Source organism: Amphibalanus amphitrite, unplaced genomic scaffold (genome assembly GCF_019059575.1).
Source record: "Amphibalanus amphitrite isolate SeventyFive unplaced genomic scaffold, NRLGWU_Aamphi_draft 001205F_arrow, whole genome shotgun sequence".
Lineage (NCBI taxonomy): Eukaryota > Metazoa > Arthropoda > Thecostraca > Balanomorpha > Balanidae > Amphibalanus > Amphibalanus amphitrite.
The window spans coordinates 69,695-96,074 of record NW_024882699.1 but is presented as its reverse complement, the minus strand read 5'-3'; the positions used below and the strand labels follow the sequence as shown (position 1 = coordinate 96,074).

The 26,380-nt window shown below is 51.3% G+C and overlaps 1 protein-coding gene across 1 annotated transcript in view; it reads left to right on the top strand.

Moving 5' to 3' along the window:
• The first annotated feature begins 6,106 nt into the window (after window positions 1–6,106).
• The window catches only part of LOC122371102 (sodium-independent sulfate anion transporter-like), a 56,487-nt gene continuing 36,213 nt past the window's right edge, over window positions 6,107–26,380 (top strand). Inside the window, exons 1-2 of the mRNA XM_043347194.1 lie at window positions 6,107–6,123; window positions 6,337–6,740. Coding sequence (XP_043203129.1) covers window positions 6,716–6,740 — 25 coding nt within the window. The 5' untranslated portion in view covers window positions 6,107–6,123; window positions 6,337–6,715. The remainder of the gene's footprint in view (window positions 6,124–6,336; window positions 6,741–26,380) is intronic.

Below are 26,380 nucleotides of genomic sequence, written 5' to 3'. Positions count from 1 at the left end.
CCCATCGCCAGGTCGGCCAGGGCCACGCACCCGGCATAGTGGCGCTGGACGTGATTGTAGAAGTTCATGCACATCACCGGGTTGATGCACTCCATGGCGGCGTCCATCTTGGCCTCCAGGTAGCGCAGCCGGTGCTCCTGCTGGGTGATGCCGTCAGTCGTGTCCATCATGGCGCTGAATGATGACGCCATGCCCCGCTTCATGTTCGCCTTCACTGCAGACCAGACAGCCTCAATCGGGTTCAACGGCGCGCTGTATGGCGCTGTCCGTACCAGCTCCAGACCAGGGAACTCGGCTGCAACTGCCTCCAGGTCACAGTGTACCGGCGCGTTGTCACAGACGATCGTCACCTGGTCGAGCGGCAGAGGGCAGGCCTGCAGGGCACGTCGCAGCCAGTCAGAGCAGTCCGTCTTCCGAAAGGACCCTCGTCGGCGCTCCCAGTAGATGATGCCGGTCTGCGACATCAGCCCGATGATATGGACGTTGGGGCCCTTACTGGTGGCGGCCTTCACCGAACATCTCAGGCCGCGGCGGGATCGGCCCTGAGAACGCCGCAAAAACAGGTTCGCGTTCGTTTCATCCATGTAGAGCACCGATCTCCCACTCCCCGTCGCCGCCATCACCTTTCGCACGTACTCGGCCCTCTTCTGCTTATTTGCGGCGTTGTTCATGGCCACTGGCTCGGCCACGACCTTCTTCATAGTAAACAGCTGGCCGTGCAGGTGGCGGTGGATGGTCGGGACGGATATGGTGACACCGGTGTCCTGGCGCAAATTGCGACCGATCTCCACGAGAGATATCAATGGATTCTCCTCGACGTAAGTGACCATCTTGTCGACCATCCCCTGGGTAACTTTCTTCTTTGTGGCACCGCCACGGGGACGCGGCAGCTGTCCTTCGGGCCTCGTAATGTACCCGTAGGCAGTGCGGACCGGAATTCCATTCGCTGTCGCAGCCGCCTTCCAGTCTCCACCTTCATTGAACACGGCCACGACCCGCTCTTGGGCATCCCGGGGGATCCGCTTGTACGGCCCACGCCTGGTGCCCGGCGGAGGGCCGCGCCTGCCTCGCGGCTGTGGTGGGCCGTCACCGCCACCGGCAGGTCCAGCTTCGTCAGGAGCTCCGTCAGGAACTGGATTTTCAACCTCTGTCAATTCTACCTCAACTTGCATATCCCCATCATGGTTAAAAAAATGGTCAACCTCCGTTGAGGACTGAGACATACCTGGCTACAATAAAATAAATCACAGCAAGTTATTGACGTTAACAGAGCAAATGAGGTAAGCATCTGTGAGTTCAACGTTCAGAATGATTCATGTGGATTCATAAACAATTGTTGTAAAAAATCACGTGTTCCATGTGCTATTTTTGTTAAATGAGTTCCTCCAAATAGGAATATTACATAATATTAGCAGATGTATTCCTCATGCGGAAATTTATGTACCTTTTCTTATAAGCACCTCTTATAAAAATATAAAATTCAGGTGCAGCAGCTTTGTCTGTAGTTAGTTCAGAATATCTTTTGAAATCAAACATTATCTTTTTGAAATTGCATTTTTGTTTTGTGAAATTGCTTGTTACTTATTTGAAATCACATTTTTGCTTTTTGAAATTCGATCTTATCTTTTTGAATTCCAACTTTTTGTTTGTGAATTTGGACTTTCGACTTTTGAATTCGTAATTTAGGTTTGTGAATTTGGACTTCAGCTTTGTGAATTTGGAATTCAGCTTTGTGAATTTGGACTTCATCTTTGTGAATTCGGACGAAAAAAGGTGTAGTCACTACTATTCACATTAACCCGCGCCCGGCTGGGGATCCTGGATTTCCACGCCCTGCTGGGGGGGGGGGGGGGTGTTTGAACACCCCCCCCCCCCTTCTAACTCGGCTCCTGGGCCACGTAGCGAAACGCGGAAGGCGGCGTTCGAAAGAGCGCCAAAAATAATGACGAAATCACTTCGGTCACTTTTTTGGTCAGGTCAAAGGTCAGGTCACCAGAGGTCATTGAAGGCAAAATTTCGCCGATTTTCAGGTCGAATGTCGACAATTTCCAGGAAGCCAACGCATAACTCGGGAACCAATAGAGCTACAGCGCCGCGGAAAAGCGCATTCGATAGCCCTATTAACGCCCTTTCTGAGTAATTATCTCATATTTGACCTATCGTCAACGGTTTTGCCTGCAGGGGGCAAAAACTGCAAAAATAGCCGATTTTTTTTTCGGAAACAGTTTTTCTGCAATAACTTTTGACCCAAGCCTTGTACGAGCTTACTTTTATCGGCATCGTGTTCCTCTCGTCAAGACGCATCGAATGAACTGTAACTTGACCTTGAAAGGTCAACTTGAAAATTTGACCTCAGGTCAAGGTCATGACCTGACCGGAAAGGGTCATGTTGCATATCAGTCGATCCGTATCGTCGAGCTGAACACATCTAAGGCGTTTTCATCGCTCTAGCATGCCTCTATCAAAAGTTATTTGCGAAAAACTGTTAGATACCATTCGTGACCTAAGATGACCTCAGGGCATAAACAGGGGTCAAGGACACCATTTTCATGTTCAGTGTGTCTAAACCACTTGTAATTCAGTGTTTGGGAGTGTTTATAATGTCTTTCGTCCAAAAGAGGCGCATTTCAATTTTCTCCCATTGACTTATAATGGGGAGGTCGCAAAATTGACCTGACCTTAGGTCACCGATATCAAAATTCCAAGATATACATTTGATAGATACTGTTACCCTTATTAATCGCTGAAAGTTTCAAAGCGATCGGTCACTCGGTGTAGCTATGGCAGACATTGAAACTTTTTATGAGGTGAGGTCACTTCAAGTGACCTGGTGACCTGACCTTGAATGACCTTGGTCTGAAATTTTCACAACATGTGTAGAATTGATGTATGATAAGGTGTACCAAAAACGGCGGCGCTCCGCGCCGCCGTTTTTGAGATATTCGCAACAAACCACAAGGGGGGGGGGGGGTGTTCAAACACCCCCCCCCCCAGCAGGGCGCGGGTTAAATGAATATAATAAAGATCATTTTCAAAATGCTTTATTCTATTCTTTATTAGCTATTTATCATTTACATATTTCTAATTATATTTATATTGCATTTATGAGCAATGCTAATTTGCTAATAATCTCTGAATAAGCGGGTATCTGTGCTATAGTGCAAACAAGTATTTTTGTTCTAAACTGTCTGATACTAAAAATGGCATGAATATCACTTACATCAATAAAACATAGTTGTAAAATTAAGAACTGTTGTTCTCCTGATTCACCCAGTCCTTATTGAATCATACTAGCATACCGTCCGATCACCATGTATGGCTGGCTGATAAACAGCAAGGCTAAAGACGGATCCGTCTTCTGAATTCCATGCATGTCGCTGCAGATACCGTATATAGTTCCCATGCTCTCTCCCTTCCTCCCCCACAGGCCCCTTATCTTTCGCTCCCAGCGGGGGTCCTTACTGAGGAGCGTCACGAGACAAGTACTCTCTTAGTCAAATCACGAGCGTTTACTGGTCAAACGTCAGCTATCTCGAGTATTTGTCTACTGGGCGTCGGAGCCTTCTGTTACAAGACACTGTCCGATATTCGGTAACACGTGGGTTGGTACACGCGTGGGGGGAGGGGTGTCTGACCTACATGAGTGGAGATGTGTGTGGGGGGGGGGCAGGGCCACGTGTTACCGGGGGTCATTAGGTCATTCCCACGACTTGTGAGAAACTTGTTGTGGACGGCGTCGGGGGCTTGCCATTCTACAGCTGATTTTAGTGCATGGTGATTAGACGAATAGCCGCTCGTGCCGGGCACATGCTCACTAGCATTTTCTTTTCTTTTTTCTTTTAGCTGCTTTGTGTAGATCAGCGTCTTCCCATGCTTGACTTTGGCGGAGCCGTCTTCCGAAAATGCTCGTATGTTCGTAACTTCATACCGTTTACCTACATGCCGTGTCAAATCTTGGATTCGATTTTCCTGGAAAAAAATGTTTCTAGAGGTTTTATGATAGTTGCATTGCATCTGACATGCTTGACATGCTGACATTAGTTTGAACCATTTGTCGTAGCTTTTGAATGTTCTAAGATTGTTGATACTGATAGCTGAAGTTCAACGTTACATGTTGATGCCAACTATCTGTCCACGTTGTATAGAACGGTTGATCGTTGCTGTTCCGACTCCCCATCCCCTCCCACAACACTGTCTGTCTTGAGTGTGCTCCACCGCCTGTCAATATCGCCCCTTGGAGAGGCGACCTTGCTCATTTCTCACACACGATTGAGGATATCCGAATCGCCGAAGTATCATTGTTGCGACCTTGAAGACATGAAGGTTGGCATGAGGTAGTTGGTCACAAGATACACTTCAGTTAAGTTATGAACCGGTAGCAAGAGTAAGAGCGATTTGCTGTTGATCACTTAGGATGTTGAAAAAGGGTACTTTTAGAACTCTGTAGACTTACGACTCACCGCTGCGCTGTAGTAGAATGATCTGAATTTTCCCCTCGTGCTGCATTCCGTCGATCGTTTTTGCTGTTTTATTGACCTCCATTCCAAGTAACGTTGGTGGTCCGTAAAGCCAATTTCATTAGCCATAATGTCGGCTGGATGGATCGTAAACGCTGGAATGGAAATGCATCTCCTTTACTTTTGACCCGCGGCATTGTCACACAAAAGTGCTGGAGTCCATTATCATTTCCACAAAACAAATTATCACCGAAGGTAATAGACGCGGCACGCACGCCTAGACATTCTCTTTTCTTACTTGATGCCACTTTTATGGCGCTCCTCATATCTATTTTCTGGCCCGTCTCGATACATTCACCTGTCAACTTGTCAATGCTATCGAGGAGCTGAGCTCGTTGATCAGCGATTAACAGACCTGGTATTATCATGCAACGAGTCCTTTGTATACAGTTGAGTGCATATCCACTTTATGTCTGATCTGATAGCCGCCATGTGGTGGTGGTACTGAGAGCACATGGCACGGTGCAATGCGGCGTGGTATTGTAACAAATTCTTACCGCATCTTTTCCTGATTGCTTGCAGCGCTGATGACGTCTTTTCTTTATGTGTATTGTGTATTCGTGCTGTATGCTTGTGTTCATTGGAATGCTGAAATGTTTGCTATGTCTTTGCCTACCATGCATGGAATGGAATGCGATGGCTCAACTAAGAAGAGATGGTTGGCCTACGATTTTGATAGAACTGTTGCGTGTATTTGTAGTGTCTTCTTGGGACCTTTTTGGCCTGATCATCGCACCTTCGAATTTAGTCTACGTTGTCTTCTGATTATTTTCGATGGGTTTACGTTTTCGTTGCTTGCTTCTCTGGCATTTGTTTGGTGCTCTGAGAAATCGATGATTGGGAGTGATTCTTTCACTCAAACTCTAAACTACTCCGAGAGTCATTTGGGCGATACAACTTCCATCAACCTAACCGTTAAATGGCACCCTATCGCCGCTCCACTTTCTGAGAGATGCGTGCCTTTCTAAAATGTTTGCTGATGGATGGTTGATTCTTGTCGCGGCTCCACGAACCATCCACAGATGGCGTCTCTCTCAGGCCACGATCGTGTTGGAAATGCCACGTGCCGGAGACGGGACGGCATGGCACGGTAGGGGCGGAGGGCGCACTGACCAGATCTGGGGTGTTCGCGGAAACAACCACTGTCTGACACGGATTTGTGGTGAGATCTTGGTAAAGGGTGATCTCGGTAAAGACATTGGGAGATCAAAGAAAAGAGGAAGGATCTTGGCTTGAGTCTCAGAGACAAACACAAACACAAACACAATCCATGAGCGCACGAACAGCCAAACACACAGTGCTTCAATTCTCACAAACACAATCACACGGGCGACGAAACTACAGGTCTACTCGGCGCGTCTGGCTTCCTCTGATGCTAACGGCTCGACTCATCGCTACCTTCACGTCGCCAGTGAAACGAACGGTCGAGGTGCCTGTGGAGCCTCAGGTGGGGCCGCCGGTCTCTGAAAGCCATTTGTCCGGCGCCGGTCGGCCGGCAGCTCCGACGACCCGCGGCGGCGGCGGCGCGCCGACTGACCACGAGCGGCGGCGGCGGCGGCGGCGGCGGCCGACCGGCCGCTCACTCGTCATTCGGTGCCTGCCCGGCGTACAGTCTGTCTTAAAAGTACCGCGCAAAGTGACGGTGGATCCATCGAGCCTGACTGAGCAAGGGCCTGCTAAATTTGGGTCACTGAAGCAACTGACATCCTTATCCATTCCCTAGGTCAATTGGTCGGTGACTTTTAAATTAAAACAGGCCCTTTCTCGGTCAGGCTTGATGGATCCACCGCCACTTTGCGCGGTACTTTTAAGACAGACTGTACAGGCCACACTCGCGTGTCCGCCGCCTTACTCAGTTCGAGTCAGAACGAGTCGAGTTTGACCTCATCCCGCACCTGATTTCCATTGGATATCCCGATCGCTGACTGCTGAGCTGACACATCCCCTGCTGACAATTTCCGTTCCGCTGCCGACCCCTCACCCCCTCCGCCCCCTCCGGTCCGATCCAGCCCGATAGGTGAACCTCATTTGCATCCACTTCCGATTCACGAGACCCACCGCCTTAAAATTCGCGCGCTCCGTCTGCCCTCACCACACCACTCGACGCCTGAGCTCCTGGCCAGTGCCCGCGGCGTTTTTCTGTGAGGTCATCTGTGACGTCATCGTCGAGGTCACCAAGGTCACTGAGAGGCTCCGTCATGACCGTCGTCCGTCAGTATGAATGTGAGTACCGAAGGGTGGCTGATGCCACAGCTGGCACCTCCCAGCTGACTGACTGCGTCTCATGGGGCGGGGACTGGGCCGCCTATTGTCCGCTGACTTTGCCCTGCAGGTGTGGCGAGGTACCCCGCAACCCCTCCTTTCGTGCTGTTCTCGACCCTGATCAATGACTGCCTGTGGCAGGTGGACGTTCGCCTATCGCAACAGATGTTGAATTTGATTTATGTGTGATGACACCTGTGGCTTAGAGCAGGCTACAGTTGGAAACGCTCCACTCTTTGGACGACTCGAATAACTGGGGAGCAGTTTTGAGGAAATGTTGATATTATTATTCTTACTTGCTAATGCGCTTCAAAATATTATGCATTTTACACGTATCCTAAATGGAACTTTTTTAACACGTAAACGACATTTTCAATGTCCACACCGGAGGACCTCCCAGCCGGTGCTTGCAGTCCATGATCATTTGTTCATTCATTGTTGATCTTCGCCATGGCCTACTCCATTCTGCGAATTGAAATCACCTGTCCCTCCTGATTGTCTCATACTGTTCTTACCTTATAATATTTACCCGTTTTGATAGCAAAAAAGCATGAACACAAAATATCTACTGAAACTGACGCGCACTGAAAGCTCCACCAGCCAAAGCTTCACGTCCCCTGCACTATTTTCCCGAGTCCGCCCCATGACATTTCCCACCCCATGTCCCACTGACGCTCGAGCGGGGACCGGCGGACGGCCACCGCACAGTGTCGGGCGTCTGCCCCGGGGCGGTGCACGAGCGACCGGTGCACCGGTGTGGGCCGGTGTGCACCGTGCACCGACTGTGCATACTGAGTGGGGAGGGGGAGGAGGGAGGGGGATGAGTTTAGGAGCGGGGTGGAGGGGAGATGGAGAGATAGAGGGAGGGAGATGGGAGGAGGAAACGGTGGGAGAAGGTTAGAGAGAATAGAGAGGGATAGAGAGATAGAGATAAAAATAGGGAGGGAGAGGAGGGAACGGTGGGATGGGCTTTGTGGTTTTGTGATTTGATTTTCTCAGAACGGCGGATGAAGGAAAGCGATGAATATGCATGCAGACAATGAAGTCTACCTACCTTTTTGGACTCGAGTAGTGAAATTGTGGAATAGTAAAACACACGACTGCAACCATCGTGAAACGAAACATCAGTAATAGGGAAAGATCACCACCTGACGCTGTGTGAAAGGCAACTTTGCGCTTTGAATACCTGTAGTGAATGTGACGATGGTTGATGATAGGATGTATTGAGAATCCGTGTCTGTCACGGCTTAACACGGATGGACACGGTTTGCAAACAACAGTGACGTCACTATGTCATGCATGACAGCTTGCATCATTCTGCCGTGAAAGGGATCTAAATAAAGGCTCCATTCAGGGGTCACCATGAGACAATGTCACAATAGGTGCATAGGACATTCATTGTTCCTTGTTCCGGAGCTACGCTGCCGATTTATCGGTAAAAATTTAGTGGCTCTAACTCCACGTGACTTGACACCCTAAGCGAGCACGTAAACCACGTGGTTTGCCGCCAACCCGGGGCTTTCGGTAACGCCATATTTGTCGGTGGCCTGATCGGTCAGACTAAAAATGGGTGGCCTTGTCGTGACCAGGGCGGTGATGGCACACAGTTCCAATTGCATGGATGGTTTTGGCCATGTGGGCTGATTTAGGAATACCTACTGCTGGCACGTTGATGGGTGGCCAGTAGCATGGTAAAATGGTCAGTTTAATGGCTGCTGATGTGGGCATTTCTTAGCTCCAGTGCGAGAATTTACAAGGCAGCGAAAAGTTCAGGGAAGTGAGTTGAGCTTGGCGAGGCATGATCCTACTGTGGTGTTAATTGATCTGGCGTGAAAAGTGATGTCATGAGCTAGTGTTTCTCGAGTTTTTTTTTACCAGAAGAGTGACATGATGTGACGTGAATGACGCGGCGTGACGTGAAAGCCCAATCCGTTTTTTCCGCTCGTCAAAAGGGAAAAGAGTCATGCAATTCAAACGGCATATTTAAAAGAACATCGGGCATTATATAACAGATAGCAATGTCAAAACATTAACTTGTAAACTAGCGAGTTATGACGATCGTATCATAATCATGAATTATTGATGTGTGATCTTGTCAATGAAATTTGCATGCGGTTGGAAAAAATATCCTAAATGAATTCGTGAATATTATTGTCATCCCCGTGGGATACAATTGCGTCGCTAAACGTCTCCTTTGCATTTAACTTATCTAGCCTGTTGACTTCCTCAGCATACAAGCTTTCCCTACAGACTTTCCATCACCCTTCCATCATCACCCTCATTCCTATCCCCACCCACCACTCCCACCCACTACCCACCCATACTCCTCCCGCCTCTGCCCTCTGCCCGTCTCCCCACGTGCCGTCCCGTTATCTCTCACCGCCCGCCGCCCGCCCGCCGCGGCGCCGCGCCGGTCACTTTTTGCCGACGTTTTGCCTCCCCGAGGTGTGCCCCGGGGCCTTGGCGATGTACTCAGTACGGGCTGTTACCTTTTCCGTTCACTGTCGCTCGGACTTCTCACGCTTTATGGTGTGGTGGGGCCTGTCGGGCGGTATTCTGTGGGGTTTTATTCGAGAAATGTGTGGTGCAGTGCGTCACTGCGCTCGGTGTTATTCGAGCGGAAATGTAGACCAGCGGCCTTGTGTGTTGAGTTTTCCGAAAACTGTTTTATTTGCGCCCACCAAATTCGTTATTTCTTACCTTCGTTTCAGCTAAATTATAGACATCGTCCTTGGGTATATTAAATGTAAAGGAAAGTACCATTATTTTTTACAATGTTATCACCTCTGTCTCACCCCAACACCACCACATTTGGCAAAATCCGAACAGCCCTTCCCAAACTAGAGATTTGTAGCGACCCCACACTCCCCAAACCCAGGAGTTGCAGCGATCACACTCCCAACACTCTCCCCGCAGGGGGCTGACCGTGGTCAGAGCTGATGCTTAACCGGGGTCATCTGGCCCCGGCTTTGCGGCGGCTGTGACTTCGGCCAGTAAGGGGAGTAGCGCCCCCTCGGCCCCAGCTTGACGCGCGTTTGACCTGGACTTGCCTTGCTTACTGGATGGATTGTCTGCAGGATTGGCCCCGCAGGGGGCTGACCGTGGTCAGAGCTGCTGCTTAGCCGGGGTCATCTGGCTCCGGCTGTGCGGCGGCTGTGACTTCGGCCAGTAAGGGGAGTAGCGCCCCCTCGGCCCCAGCTCGACGCGCGTTTGACCTGGACTTGCCTTGCTTACTGGATGGATTGTCTGCAGGATTGGCCCCGCAGGGGGTTGGCAGTGGCCGGGGTCGCTGTTGGACTGGGTTCCTTGGGCCTTTGCCCCGTGGCGGCCTTGGCCTCGGCCAGCAAGGGGAGTAACGCCCCCTCGGCCCCAGCTTGACCCATGCTTGCTTACGACTTGCTTTGATCGCTGGTTGGACAGATGGTACGGCCCGATTTTTCTTGGTTTTCGTGGTTTTGTTTCTCTTGAGCGGTCTCTGTTTGCTTTTGCTTTGCTTCTCACCGGATGTCCGCGTTTCGTTCGATCACAGCTTTCTGATTCTTTTCCTACCTTTTTTTTCGTTGTTTTTGCACCCGCAGGAACACAGCCGAGTTGGGCTAGTGTAAGGGGAGTGGCGTCCCCTCGGGTACCAGCCGGTTTTACTAGGCTAGGCGAGCCGACCCGTACCCCAGGACAACGGGATCCTGGAGGTTGAGCCCCCCACCGTGCGGAGCCAGTCGCGGTGGCTGGGCAACACGCCTCTTTGGCCCTGAGTTCTGTAAGGGCGGGACACTCAGTGGGGCGCCGCACTTGAGGAGCCATTCCCAGTCGTGACGCCGCCGGGGGTGGTGTCTGAGAGGTGTCGCCGGCGGGGTTCGGGCACTTGTGCTCGTCCTCCGTCGGTGGGACTGATCTGTCGCTGCCCCTGGCGGTGACTCGGCTAGGCGTCAAGGGAGGAGGCGGTATCCGACCGTGGGGGGTGGTGAGTCTCTCTCTCCCCCGCGGAAGGTGCCGCCAAGTCCCGTACAGTCAGCTCGGCCGTCCTAGGCCTTGTAGCGGCGCCGTTGCGGAGCGTCGGCGGCCGAGCTGGCGGAGACCAACTCTTTCACATGGATAACTTGACCGATCCCCCTTCCCCCCAGTCCAATCCCTCGGCCTCGGCCGATCCTCGCCCGTTGGCCTCGGCCGACAGGCGAACGGTGCTCGACAAAGGTCCACGATCTCCTAAGATCCTTATCTTCCGGAGCGCAGACAGGGAGCTGAGCTCTCTGTCGCCCTTCCAGCGGAAGGATGGCTGCGACCGGTTTGGTTCAATCGTTCGTTGTGACCGGATGCGTGATGGCGCGCTGGAGGTCGAGTTCAGGAAAAGCGAGGAGGCGGCGAAAGCGTTGGACGCTACTCGCTTCGTGTTCTCCGAGGGACGGGCATCCGGCCGGAGGCTCGTCTCCATCCCGCTTACAGTGGAGCCCCACCGCTCTAAGAACTCCTCACGAGGGGTCATTAACTGCTTCGATCTGAGGGGAGTGAGCGACGAGGACATTGCGGACGGGCTCGCCGAATTCGGCGTGACAGCGGCTCGCCGCATCATGACGAAGAGAGGCACGGTCTCGACCAACAACATCATTCTGACTTTTGACTCTACTGACTTGCCGAGTGAGATTCGCGTGGGCTACGTGAAGGTTCGCGTGCGGCCTTTCGTCCCAGCGCCCATGCGCTGCTTCCGCTGCCAACGTTTCGGCCACACAAAGGACAACTGCCGAGGAAGACCCACGTGCTCCAAGTGTGCTTCGCAGGACCACACTGACGAAACCTGTGACTCGGAGACCCCCCGATGCGTCAACTGCGGAGAGGGGCAGACGCCGCACTCCGCGTATGAAAGGTCTTGCCCTGCATACGTCAAGGAGAAAGAGATCATGACCATCAAGGCTACCAGAAATTTGTCTTTCAAAGAGGCCCGGGAGGTGTACAACCAGAGTCACCCGAAGACCTCGTATGCCCAGAAGGTGAGAGTCACAAACTCTACCGATGCCTCCCAGATGAGTGTAGCACAGCTCGTGCAGCTTCTCAAACGATTCGGCCTCACCGTCGTAGCCACTGGTGACTCAGCGGACACCACGGCGCCTCGTGCGCCGCCGAGCAACACAGAGCAGGCTGCTCAAGAGTCAGTGTGGGGTCCACCCAGTCCCGCTCCAGCCGCGAACGGTGATGGAGACGGCTGGGCCGTCGTCCAGCGCCGACAGGGTGGTCGGCGCCCCCCGGCGCAGGGTAAGGCGCCACCCACCCCGCCCCGCCCCCGACCGCCCACGGCGGTGCAGGAGGCGCTGCGGCGGGGAGAGGAGGAGAGGAGGGCACGAGAGGCGAGGAGGGCTCGCCTCGTCCAGAAGGCCCTCGAGGCTAAGGAAGCCTCGCCTGCCGACTCCGCCTCCGGGAGTGCCAATGCGGCTGTTGCCGCTGACACCCCGGAGACACCTGAGGCGGGGACTCGGCCCATCATGGGTCCCCCGCCGCCTCCTCCACCTCCGCAGCGGCGGCCACCACCGCCGCTGCCAGAGACGCCTGTGTCGAGGACACAGGCCGCCGCCTCGACATCCCCGTCGGGGCGGCAACAGACCTCCGCGGCTCCAGGGCGCCTCGCCAAGCGGCAGACGCCCCCGAGCTGGTCACCCTCGGAGGGTGACGCCCCCCGGGCGAAAAAGCCCCAGCAGGGCTCGAGTCACGCCCGATCTGCCTCTGCTGAAGGGAGGCTACACCGAGAGGGCTCGGGGCATCCCCGTATCCGTTACGGGGGGAGCGCCTCCTCGGAGTTAGAGGACCTAGTCTAGTCTTTCAGTCTAGTCATTTCCTCTTTTATCCTTTTATCTTTTTCGCGCTATTGCGCTTTTTTACCAGGTGCATTTCTCTCGGTGCTTTTTACCTTTTTTGTGGTCAGTCAGGTATCTGTGTGCGCCTTTGCCTCATGTTATACGCGCCCTTTTTGCGCATTTTTAACCACGCCTTTTATTCTACAGTGGAACTGTAGAGGCCTCCGGGCCAACTACCAGGACCTACAGTCTCTTATCCGTTGGCGCACACCCCTTGTTTTAGGTCTCCAGGAGACCAAGCTAGCGCCAAACGTTACCTTTGCCATCAAGGGCTACTCTGTTTTTAGAAGAGACCTGGACACCCCTACCATTGCCCATGGAGGTGTGCTTTTGGCGGTTCACCACAGCGTACCTGCTCGCCAGGTGCCGCTGCAGACTCCCTTGCAGGCGGTGGCCGCCAGAGTTGATTTCAACCACCGGGAACTGACAGTGTGCTCTTTATACCTACCACCAGGTATAGCGCTCCCGGTGGTTGAGCTGCATCGACTTGTCGATGAGCTTCCGCCTCCGGTCCTGGTAGTCGGCGATTTTAATGCCCATAGCCTGGCGTGGGGATGCGACACGACTGGCACTCGTGGTCGACTTTTAGAATCTTTTATCCGCGATGAGGCGCTGTGTATTTTAAATACAGGACAGCGCACCCATTTTACAACACCCTCCGGTCAAACATCGGCTCTGGACCTGAGCTTAGTCAGTCCGCGGCTAGCTCAGCTTTTTACCTGGTCCGTCCATGACGACCCACTCGGGAGCGACCACTTCCCAGTGTGGCTGGAGCACCAGGAGTCCCCAGTGTCAGGCAACCGTCCACCTAGGTGGAATGTTCGGAAAGCCGACTGGGGCGAATTCCAGGCCGCTGTAGAGGCCTCTGTTTTATCCAGAGCCGACCCCTCTGTGATGTCTACAGAGGATTTTACATGTTTACTCATTGACTCCGCAAACGGGTGCATACCCAAGACGTCGAGTCAGCCTCGTCGTCCTCCGGTCCCGTGGTGGACCAAGGAATGCGGAGATGCGATTCGTGCCGGGAAGCGCGCTTTTAGAAAGTTTGACCGGAGTAGTACTACTGAGAACCTCATCGCTTTTAAGAGAGCGCGGGCTTTTGCCCGACGCGTTTTAAAGGAGGCAAAGGCTGTTTCATGGCGCACTTACGTAAGTTCCTTAAACCGTTTTACTCCTACGACCCAGATATGGGCACGCATGAAGCGCATTGAAGGCCGGTTCAGCTCTGTTCCGCTTCCGGTTTTAAGAGTGAACAACACGGACATATCTCACCCTTCAGACGTCGCAGAGACGATAGGCCGTGCACTCTATCAGCGCTGCCGAGGAGAGCCGTCCTCACGACCTGCACCAGCCGCCGTGGACTTCAGCACAGCTGAAAATTTGGTGTACAACGAGCCTTTCTCTATGGCTGAACTCACGTCTGCCATCAGCTCGTTGCGCAGCGTCTCAGAAGGTCCGGATGCAGTCCACAACGACATGCTCCGTCATCTACCCACAGTTGCCCTCGAGGCGCTGCTAGCAACCTTCAATTCGCTTTGGGAGACTGGCACCTTCCCTGAGACCTGGCGGGAAGCCATTATCATTCCTATCTTGAAGGCTGGCAAGTCGGGACATGACCCTCTCCATTATCGGCCCATCTCTCTCACATCATCGCTTTCAAAGCTGATGGAGAAGATGGTCAATGTGCGTTTTAGCTGGTTTCTGGAACATCACGGTGTTTTTACAAACGCCCAGTGCGGTTTTAGAAAGCACCGCAGCCCTGTTGACCACATTTTAGCCCTTGACACCGAGATACGCACCTGTTTTACTGAAAAGAAGCACCTTGGAGCGCTGTTCTTTGATATTGAGGCGGCCTATGATACAGTCTTACGACACAGCATACTTTCCAAAGTATATAAGTACGGCATACGCGGCCGGATGGGCCTCTTTATCAAGAATTTTTTATCGGGTCGTCGGTTTAAAGTCCGAGTTGGCAGTGATTTCTCGAGCAGTTTTACCCAGGAGAACGGAGTTCCCCAGGGTGGGGTGCTTAGTGTGGCGTTGTTCGCGGTGGCAATCAATGACATCGTCGACGACCTCCCGGTTTCCATCGGGAGATCGCTTTTTGTCGACGATTTTGCCATCTGGTTTGCTGCTTCAAGCGCTCGACACGCGGCTAGACAGCTGCAGCTCGCCGTAACACGTTTGGAGAGGTGGAGCGGTAGGAATGGTCTTCGTTTTTCCACAGCGAAGACCATGGCAATGCACTTTTGCCGCCGACGTTGTGACGACCTAGCTTTGGGAATCAAGCTCTACGGACAGGTGATTCCCACTCGGCCGGTGGCGAAGTTTCTTGGGATTTATTTTGACAGTCGCTTGACGTATAAGGAACATTTTAGAACGCTTCGGGAACGGTGTTTTAAATCCCTGAACGTTTTAAAATGTGTTGCTCGCACATCTTATGGGGCGGACCGCAGGACCCTTCTTCTCCTGTACCGATCGATAGTTCGGTCGAAGCTGGATTACGCTTCTTTTGTGTACGATTCAGCGAGCCAATCCAGCAAAAAGGTCCTCTACGCAGTCCATCATGCTGCAATCCGTGTCGCCACCGGAGCATTCCGCACCTCGCCCAGCAGCAGCCTTCTTGCTGAGGCGCACGAGCCGCCTCTATCCCTACGCCGCCAGATGCTTGGGATGCGCTATGCGCTGAAACTGCGTCAGTTCCCGACGCATCCGACGTATCCGTACGTCTTCTCCACCTACTATACTCGACTTGACAGAGCGCGACAATCGCTCTGCTTTGGAGCGCGCATGAGAGGTCTCTTCTCCGCAGCCAACATAGGTTTACGTGTCGTACGACGTAGCTGGGGTACGTCCTCTCCGCCTTGGAAACACGCAAAACCTCAAGTAGATCTCTCACTCTCCGAAGTTAAGAAGGATGACTTGCTGCCTTGTGAGGCGCGAGTCAGGGCCTTGCAACACATCGTCTCGTACGATGGTTTTAACACCGTTTTTACAGACGGATCAAAAACACCTGAGGGAGTGGGATGTGCTTTTATCGCAGGTCGCGATACCCGCTCATTCTCTCTACCTTCTTTTGCCTCGGTGTTTTCATCTGAGCTAGTCGCCATCGAGAAGGCTCTGTGTTTTATCGAGGTGTCGGACGGCCTTTCTTACTTGATTTTATCGGACTCCCTAAGTAGCCTTTTGGCGTTACGGAGTTTTAATCCAGTTGACCCGATCGTTCAAGACATTTTAGCTCGACTTCAGTCAGTGGAACAATCGGGAAAATTTGTTCAGTTCTGCTGGATTCCCAGCCACGTCGGCATACACGGCAACGAGCTGGCAGATGCGGCCGCGAGGCGCGCGGCCGCAGCCTCCTGCACTCGACGTCTGCCATTGCCGGCGCGTGACCTTTATTCGGCTGTGCGATCTTTCATTATCTCTGAGTGGCAGGCAGAGTGGAGCCTACGTGGAGGCGGAAAGCTCCGTGAGGTGAAGCCGACTTTGGAGCCATGGAGGTCTTGCTTGCAAGACAACCGGTCCAACGAGGTGATCTTGTGCAGGCTCCGAATCGGCCATACATATGCCACGCATGGCCACCTCCTCCGCGGAGACGAGCAGGCCATTTGCAACGGTTGTTCCGCGCCTCTTACCGTCGCTCACGTGCTCTTATATTGTCCACTTTTAGAACCAGACCGGACGCGCTACCTCGGCCGCATCGCTCCGGGTACCACTGTCCGCCACCTGCTGGGTGACGAGTCACCCTGGGTTTTATCTGGCAACATCTTTTCCTTTATCCGTGCAGTCAAATTCCAAGCGATTTACTCGACCTGACCCAAATCCTGTCTAGTCTCCTTGTCTAGTCAGTTGTCTATTACGACGCTTTTGCGTTGTTTTATTTTACCCTGTCTTTTTTATAAAGTCTTCTACTTTCTAGTCTTGATATCTAGAAAGTTTCTTCTTTTGAAACACTTGTTTTACTAGCGCGACGTTATGGGCGCAAAATGACCTTTGCAGTCGACGCGCCCTAAAGCCCCAATAAACAACAACAACTCCCAACACTCTGTAGTTTGATGACGCGCCGGGACACAGTGGGCCAGGCGCATCAAAAAAGCGGAATTAAGTCGAAAATCAACTTCGGTGAAATTCCTGTAATTATGGGATAGAGTATTGTAAAAATGTCCAAAGTTTCCGAATAAGCAAGTTTCCTTTCCCCAATGTCAAGGCAGATAATGCTATAACGTCGCAAAGTAGGACTTACCGACTGGAGATGGAAATGACTGCTGTGTACCATATTCCGTTCCCCCGATTCAAAAGCTCTCAGCGTAAAATCATTAAAGTTATTCCGTACAAAATAGCTTAAAAAAACAGCCGGTATTTCTGCGCATGTTTCTCGTACTCAAGTTCCCGGGAACTATTTCATGCTTACTAGTAGCGGTGGGGTTTACAGTGCCTGTTCGGAACCGTGGTAGTGCAACGACGCAACGAATTTATATAAGGATATAAAGAAAACGTCACCGAACAACACGAAGATATTTGCTGCCTGACTTTCCTCAAGGTGTATAGCTTGCTGCCCAATGCAAATATTTTGCGCATTTTTGCGCGAAATGGACAAATAAGGGTTTAACCCTCGCCGGCATAGGCCGTTTTGCATCCCTCGACGGCACAGGGGGATGCGACCCTCCTCGCGTTTGGCCCCTAATTGAGCTAGAGCCTCGCGGAAAAAAACCATCGTGTAGGTCGTCACGAGACGAAGCCAACGGTACCCGGTTTTAAGGTCATAGGTCAAATGGTGACCTCTGAGGTCAGGTCAATGGCCGAAAGTCGGGACCTGTTAGAACGTCGTATACATAGTGTGGCTGCTAAGGGGTTTTTCGGGATGCTGATCACGAATATCATGTTAGTTTTGATCACAGATGATGTCTTCATGCATTTAGGCCAGGTCGGGTCAGCTCAGGTCAGGTCAACCAGTATGGGTCCTGCCGGGTATTCGTAGTAGGTGTCAACCCGCCTCTGACAGCTTCGTAACATGTTACGAAGGCACCAAAACTACTTCGTAAATGTTCAAATGGTTCCTAAATTCGAATTCAGTTCCAAAAACTAGCCCAGAAACATGTAAAACTCGAAAAAGTGAACCGAGGTCATCGAAGGTCAATGACCTGACCTGACCTTCAGGTGACCTTTACACCCACCCTAATGCATGGGACCAACATCATATCACATGTTTGAACGCTTGAAACCACGAAAAGACTGCAAACGCGCGGCCAATGCGGCATAGTGCCCGCCTGTCCCAGGCATATGTGCAGCGCAGAAATTAAATAATGACGTCATAGGTCAGTGACCTAGCGTAACCAATCAAATTTGAAAATGGATATCGGATTCGGCTTTAGCATGGTATTTTACCCTGTGACGAATCATTTTTGGCACCGCAGCTGTGCTCAATGATTTAATTCCGCTTTTTTGAAGCGCCTGGCCCACTGTGCGGGAGTAACGCTCGTTCCGCTGAGTGCGCCCGGTGATGGGCCATCACGCCCCTACATGCGAGCTCTGTTCATGCCACAGCCGCCCCTGTGGACGTGGCTGAGTCCGTTTTTGTTGACGTAGATGGGTCCGCCCCTGTTGGCGTGGCTGAGTCCTCCCCTGCCACTGGGAATGAATCATTGTGGCAGAAAGGTTGCCACGGTCATTGATGACAGTCATGTATGAGGTTGGTCACAAATATGAGAGATAGATACTCAATACTGGTAACGGAGACCAATGATGTCTATTTTATTACACGCATCAGAAATATGATATTTCGGATCAACCAAAAGGACTGTATATTTTGTAGTGTTACTGAGTGAATTTTACTGTTTTTCGTGGAAGGCTGCTCATGATAGAAATGGATCCTGATGCCTCGAAATTTACCTGTCAACCCCGTCACAATTTATTGACGCCTTCATCAGTAGCTGTAGGTATTCTCGATATCGATGCTATGAGTCTCATGAACCCATCAATGAGCAGTAACCTTGACCTGCTGACCGTATTGATCTTCCGTGATCGATCGTATTGATACGGTGTGTTGTTTACGGAGGACCCTCCTACATAGCAATCGCCGTTGAATAATCGTATATCAGTGCGTCCCGGCCTGGCCAGGCGGGTCGCCGATGGTGACCACAACAATGTTTCATGCTTATTTTTGCCGGTGTTTTTATGCGAAATATGTAAATAAAACTGTGATAAAAAAAATCGTATATCAGTGGTCTACTCTAACGCAGAGATCTCGTTCCTGCACATATACCATTTAGATAGCAAGCTGCAATATCCAGAGTTTGCTTTTAGGATGGCAGTGTATTTGTCCGGCATAGTTCGGCAGAGGAGCAAAAAATTCCAGCATTGACTAGCCTTAGAATGTATCGACGAACGTATTTTTCAGACTTATCTATCTCTTGATCGTAGCGTAATCACGGACGTAATTCATCACTTTGGCAATGGATAATTTTAAGAATCGAATTTGAACCAAAATTGAGCTGTCGACTCAGTGACGCCTCCCACAATCGCCTCATTCAGTAGTGTCAAGTTGGTAATCATGAGGAGGCTTAGCTTTATGGGATACTGATCGCTCGTGTGAAAACGTCTTCTATCTCTGTAAACAATGTCAAGTGGCCCGTGAAGTGGGCCATTGTGCGAGGTCTCATGACCGCCTATAGGTGGCAGCACCGGGCGCGTTTTTGTGCGTGTTTTGTGCTCTTGGTACTCTTGACATAAGCTGTTACTTGTTGGGTAGTAGTTGAGTTTGTGTTCCGTATGTCACATCAGGTTTACATGTTATGTCCCAAAGGCATCCGGCTTCATTAGTCACGGTGTCATTACAAGCGTCTGAAAGTTCATTGGCCTTATTCAAACCAGCAGTTTTAACAACCATAGGAAGAACTATCGCTGCTTTATATCCTAAGATCGCCGATCTCTCTCCGATGTGGGTTTATCACTGAAATGCCTCTGCTGACATCACGTAATCCTCTTGCATAGGTATACCTTGGGCATCTATAGACTCGCACCGTATATGGCTGTAATAGGAAAGCCGCTCTAAACAGGCACGGAATGTGTCTTTTACAGTAATTCGACCTCGCCGCCTTCTTTCCTCATTGTCCTTCCATTGCATCATTCCACTATTGATATGATCAGGCGTCAGCCGGCGAGGCCCCAGCGGCTTGGGCAGTTGGATATTCTACTGTTTTACGTAAACTGGTCACATTCGATGACCATTCTAAAGTCACCACGTCACTCCCATACCTTTCCTCTTTCGTCACATTTCCTGCCCATTACCACTATTCCCATTTTCTACTATTTGATAATAGCGAAATTCTTGCCTACTCTCCGCTATCCCATTTGATTCGAACATGTTTGTAATTTTAGTTTCGGCCGTAAAATTATCCGTGACTAATGTTATCCGTGGATGTGCGGTCCTGTGAACGCCAGAGCACGTGACCACTGGCTGATCACTGATCAGCGGAGACGAAGAGAGAGTGGACGGAGCGGCGCGGAGAGAGCGCGGAGGGGAGGTGAGGGACCTCCTGGTCTGACAGGGTTGGTGCCAGTCCCCGCCACCCTGGAGCACTCCGGGATGACCTGTCATACCGGCCGGACCGGTACAAATATATCCAGTCATCCACCGGCGGAGATGTGCGGTCCAATGCACGATGACTGGGCGGTTTTCTGGAAAGGAAATGATTTGATCTCCTTCCTGAATTTGCGCTGTTACGTCTACAAATTGACGGGTAGGTAAGTGTAGAGGAGTTAGTATTCAGCAGACGTTCCGCCCAGATCCATATTCACCATATTTGGGCCTCTACACCCAAACTCTATCTCTCTCTCTCTCTCTCTCTCTCTCTCTCTCTCTCTCTCTCTCTCTCTCTCTCTCTCTCTCTCTCTCTCTCTCTCTCTCTCTCTCTCTCTCTCTCTCTCTCTCTCTCTCTCTCTCTCTCTCTCTCTCTCTCTCTCTCTCTCTCTCTCTCTCTCTCTCTCTCTCTCTCTCTCTCTCTCTCTCTCTCTCTCTCTCTCTCTCTCTCTCTCTCTCTCTCTCTCTCTCTCCCGTCTCCCGTCTCCCGTCTCCCGTCTCCCGTCTCTGATAATGGCCCATCGCAAACGCATTTTCTCCGTTATCCGATGCCCTCTATTCACATCTCTTCTCTCGCTCTCCTGTCGCTTCTCGCGGCCCCTTTCCCGTGCTCTACCCGCCTCCCCGTACTCTCTCTGGCCCGTGTTCCGTTACCATCCATTACTCTTTCACGTGCCACCACAGACAGACCACTAGACTCGGCGCTTGCCCCAGGGCAGCTCACCAAACTCTTGGATGAGCGTGCGGGGAACTAGGCTAGCAACGGCGTTGAATTTCGTTTGATAACCGCCAACTGGACTTTAACTTTCGCTTCCATTGCACCTACGCATTTTTGTCACCATTGAACGCTGCCGATGGATGTGAACGATAACAAATCATTCACTGCTGTTGAGGACTATTGGTTGATCTAGAAAGTATCGCCGCACGAACTTTTACCAAATCGATCATCCTTCCGTGCACCATAGAGATATCTATTGAGATCGTTGTGCTGCAGTTCGGAGACCCATCGCTCGCAGTAGTAAATCTGCCAGACTTGTATTAGCATCACCAATACGAGATACAATGGGCCGGACCGCTTCACCAACTAATGCTGCATCACGCTCAGTGTGGTATGGCATCCCCTGACTACTGGGCCGGTGAACGGTGGTCCGACCTCCCATCTCGTGCTCCGAGATCGCTGATGGAGTGCTAACTCTCCCAGCCCTGGTGGAGACTGGATTCTTCCAGCTGAGACCGGTGAAGACTGGACAAGGGCTGCTCTCCCGAGCTAGCCGGAAAAGTGCAGATGCATACCTGAGTGCACTTTTGTACATGGCTGTCATCAGTGTGCTGAAGCTTGGTCATCTGTGTCATCAGTATAGGTGTAAACATTGTCCTCTGTTGCTAGCCGAGCTGAGAGAACGCTTCGTGGAATTGCACACCTCGAGGCAATGACCTCACGTGACGTGCGCCGGTGCCACGTGGTGCGATGGCACGTGTACCGGTGACGCCACGTACCGGTTTTGCGGGAGCCGGCACCGGCAGACGTGCTCGATGTCTGTGCAGATCTTGCCATGAGCAGGACTGCAGGAAAGTCCGGTCTAGCTGCGGCTGAGCTTTGGTGTTTGACGTTTGATTCGCCGTCATTTTGAGCATAACGGGTTGAACTGGATAGACTGGAATGGCGCTCGGACACGAAGGTTTGTTCAGGTCAAGAGAGCTAATCGCGACGTTTACCAGAAAGAAATCCTCAAACAACCGCCTCCTGGAACATGGATGTAAAATGATGAATCATTGTGTTTTGGCTTTTCTGTGCACGTTGTTTCGTAGAAGAGATCTTAACCCGTTTTCGCTTCTCTAAATGCGGTCATGATCCGGCGCTTGCGGGAGGTAAAATCATGCGATAGCATGAAATTGTGCTGAAATTTCCACGAGTTTCTCCTAACCTTCTTGGAATGGAGAGACAATCGATAACAGATTTCATACGGGGAAACTTCGGCATAAACTTTTAAAGAAAAAAATCAGCCATGCGTTAAATCCCATTGACTTTGCCTGCATTTGGCTCTTCCTGCTCCTGACCTGGTCTGAAATTACATTTCTTTAGAGGTTCTTTCTGTGACACTATGAAGTTATGAACGATTTCGAAGGCGACTCGGCCTTCTCAACCTCCATGAATAACTATCCAGCGGAGAATCGTTTTGGTATTCCATCTGTGCCCCAGCGGGAGCTCCGTGTCGCTGGGTCCGATCTTCCGTTTCCGAACAATCCCGGTCACCTATTCTACCAGTCGGCCCCATCAGTCCTTCTGTCCCTGACATCATGTCAGAAGACCGTAGTGCCAGGTGGGGGGAGCCCTGTAGCTGTATTCAAAGTGCGTGTCTGCGTACGTCAGCTTCAGACTTGTCTGTTCAAAAGACGGATCGTGAGACGTGGCCGATTTAATACAGGCCAAGGCTCCACGATATTGACAATACAATGGTTGGTCTTTTGACGTATTCCGCGATCACATAACACCCGTATTACATGTCCTTTATTGTCAAAAACCGGTCTTTCTGGTTTCTATTGCTGTTGGTATATTTAACTTTTTATCGGCGTTGTGGTATTCGAATTTTTACTCATTTGTCACCGCTAAACGCGCTGGCTAAATCGCATGACCTTCTGGGTGCGGCTAGAGGGCCGGGCTACAGGGAGGGGCGACTGATCACGTGAGGTCCTTGTGAGCCACGCGATTGGTTGGAACCGGACTCTGAGCCTTCTGAGAAGGCTCGACGGGTTTTCCCGAGTCTCAGAGAGTGCCTGGTGGTCGTGTAGGTCGCGCTACTCGTACTAGCTTTCCGTCTAGTCCCCGAGCTTAGTTCTTTTCTTAGGTGTGCAGGGGGGGGGGGGGGGGCTTTTGATTTGCTGGATGCTGCTGGCTAAGATTTGAGAAGAGTGTCGTTCTTATTCCCTATATTTCTAAGGCTTCATATATTGTTCTCAAAATGCTCAAATTTGACTGTGTTTGCTGGACAATTAGTGTCAATCACACCCAAATTGGGCAAAATCGCAGCTTCTTGTGCCTCTTTCGAGCGAACATATAGCCAGTTATGTTTCAGACTATCGCTCGCAGTCTTTTCCTGGTTATTGCTGAAATTGTCCGACTGTTCAATAGCATGTCGCTAGCCGAGCAATGTGCTAACCTACAATTTTATAGATGTTTGATAAGTGGGATTATCCATCCGTTCGCCTTATATGGTGGCAACAGCCGACTACATTTACTTTGGAAACCTCGTGCTTGTGAAAACGCTGCGAATTCACATGATTGGCTGTTTGGTAAGCTAGGTGCAATGCAACGCTGTCGTCCATCCTGCTTTATCAATGAAGTGGGCGATCGTATAGAGGTGATCTTATAAATTGTGTGATCTTAAATGTCTGAATTCTTCACCACCTTTCTGCCTTCCGTGCTCCGTTCTAACGCGGTCACAAATCACGTGATCTCTCCCATGGCATGACATCAGTCGTGAATGCCTATCACGTGATCTCCCCCGGCCCATAGCAACATGTAACTGCTGACCGGAACGGCAGGCGAGGGGGAGCGGGGGGGGGGGTAGAGGGGAGTCTGGCAGGTGTATGGATGACTTCACACTTTTCATATGTCGTCCTTATTGTCAGCAAGTATCAGGTACCTTTGGGGGGGGGGGGGGGAATTTGGTTCTTATATTGCCGTAAGGAAGGAATGCTTTGAAAATTTCTACAAAAGTCTGCAGTATTATTTCTGGGTGGATATTCCCTTTTTAATTAAATGTATCGGAAAGGGTGTCCTGGTGGTCATACAATGCCTTTGAATGGCAGATTTACACTGAACACCTGTGGTACACGCTATTGTCCGTGCAGGTGCGAGCTTTGGTGCAGACAATGCTACAATGTCTAACCTTTGTCTCCGAGAACCGACTTCAAGTGAACTTCCATATGCGTCTCCATTGTATATTGCCGTACCTGCCTCCTTTCCTCTCTCTCCCCATCCTGCGGCTAGACAGCTGCAGCTCGCCGTAACACGTTTGGAGAGGTGGAGCGGTAAGAATGGTCTTCGTTTTTCCACAGCGAAGACCGTGGCAATGCACTTTTGCCGCCGACGTTGTGACGACCTAGCTTTGGGAATCAAGCTCTACGGACAGGTGATTCCCACTCGGCCGGTGGCGAAGTTTCTTGGGATTTATTTTGACAGTCGCTTGACGTATAAGGAACATTTTAGAACGCTTCGGGAACGGTGTTTTAAATCCCTGAACGTTTTAAAATGTGTTGCTCGCACATCTTATGGTGCGGACCGCAGGACCCTTCTTCTCCTGTACCGATCGATAGTTCGGTCGAAGCTGGATTACGCTTCTTTTGTCTACGATTCAGCGAGCCAATCCAGCAAAAAGGTCCTCGACGCAGTCCATCATGCTGCAATCCGTGTCGCCACCGGAGCATTCCGCACCTCGCCCAGCAGCAGCCTTCTTGCTGAGGCGCACGAGCCGCCTCTATCCCTACGCCGCCAGATGCTTGGGATGCGCTATGCGCTGAAACTGCGTCAGTTCCCGACGCATCCGACGTATCCGTACGTCTTCTCCACCTACTACACTCGACTTGACAGAGCGCGTCAATCGCTCTGCTTTGGAGCGCGCATGAGAGGTCTCTTCTCCGCAGCCAACATAGGTTTACGTGTCGTACGACGTAGCTGGGGTACGTCCTCTCCGCCTTGGAAACACGCAAAACCTCAAGTAGATCTCTCACTCTCCGAAGTTAAGAAGGATGACTTGCTGCCTTGTGAGGCGCGAGTCAGGGCCTTGCAACACATCGTCTCGTACGATGGTTTTAACACCGTTTTTACAGACGGATCAAAAACACCTGAGGGAGTGGGATGTGCTTTTATCGCAGGTCGCGATACCCGCTCATTCTCTCTACCTTCTTTTGCCTCGGTGTTTTCATCTGAGCTAGTCGCCATCGAGAAGGCTCTGTGCTTTATCGAGGTGTCGGACGGCCTTTCTTACTTGATTTTATCGGACTCCCTAAGTAGCCTTTTGGCGTTACGGAGTTTTAATCCAGTTGACCCGATCGTTCAAGACATTTTAGCTCGACTTCAGTCAGTGGAACAATCGGGAAAATTTGTTCAGTTCTGCTGGATTCCCAGCCACGTCGGCATACACGGCAACGAGCTGGCAGATGCGGCCGCGAGGCGCGCGGCCGCAGCCTCCTGCACTCGACGTCTGCCATTGCCGGCGCGTGACCTTTATTCGGCTGTGCGATCTTTCATTCTCTCTGAGTGGCAGGCAGAGTGGAGCCTACGTGGAGGCGGAAAGCTCCGTGAGGTGAAGCCGACTTTGGAGCCATGGAGGTCTTGCTTGCAAGACAACCGGTCCAACGAGGTGATCTTGTGCAGGCTCCGAATCGGCCATACATATGCCACGCATGGCCACCTCCTCCGCGGAGACGAGCAGGCCATTTGCAACGGTTGTTCCGCGCCTCTTACCGTCGCTCACGTGCTCTTATCTTGTCCACTTTTAGAACCAGACCGGACGCGCTACCTCGGCCGCATCGCTCCGGGTACCACTGTCCGCCACCTGCTGGGTGACGAGTCACCCTGGGTTTTATCTGGCAACATCTTTTCCTTTATCCGTGCAGTCAAATTCCAAGCGATTTACTCGACCTGACCCAAATCCTCTCTAGTCTCCTTGTCTAGTCAGTTGTCTATTACGACGCTTTTGCGTTGTTTTATTTTACCCTGTCTTTTTTATAAAGTCTTCTACTTTCTAGTCTTGATATCTAGAAAGTTTCTTCTTTTGAAACACTTGTTTTACTAGCGCGACGTTATGGGCGCAAAATGACCTTTGCAGTCGACGCGCCCTAAAGCCCCAATAAACAAACAAATCTCTCCCCATCCTCTCCCCAGTGTTATCTGCCGTTCATTTTTTATTCTGATCACGTGATGTCCACACTTTATTGGAATTCCCAAGCGCTCGTAGGCCGTTATCATCTGCTCATCAGGGTCTTGGTCCGATATTTACACACACGGGGGAATGCCTCAATAACTCACCTTCCAAGCGTTCGCTGTTCAACTGGTGGGTGTTTATCATAGGTGAGAGGCTGCAGCGGGAAGTTTAGAGATAAGGAGGGCGGAGCATTGAAGTGACTTATTAGTGGTGCGAGTTGAGGTAGTCAATTCTAAACTAGGCTAGCAAACGCAT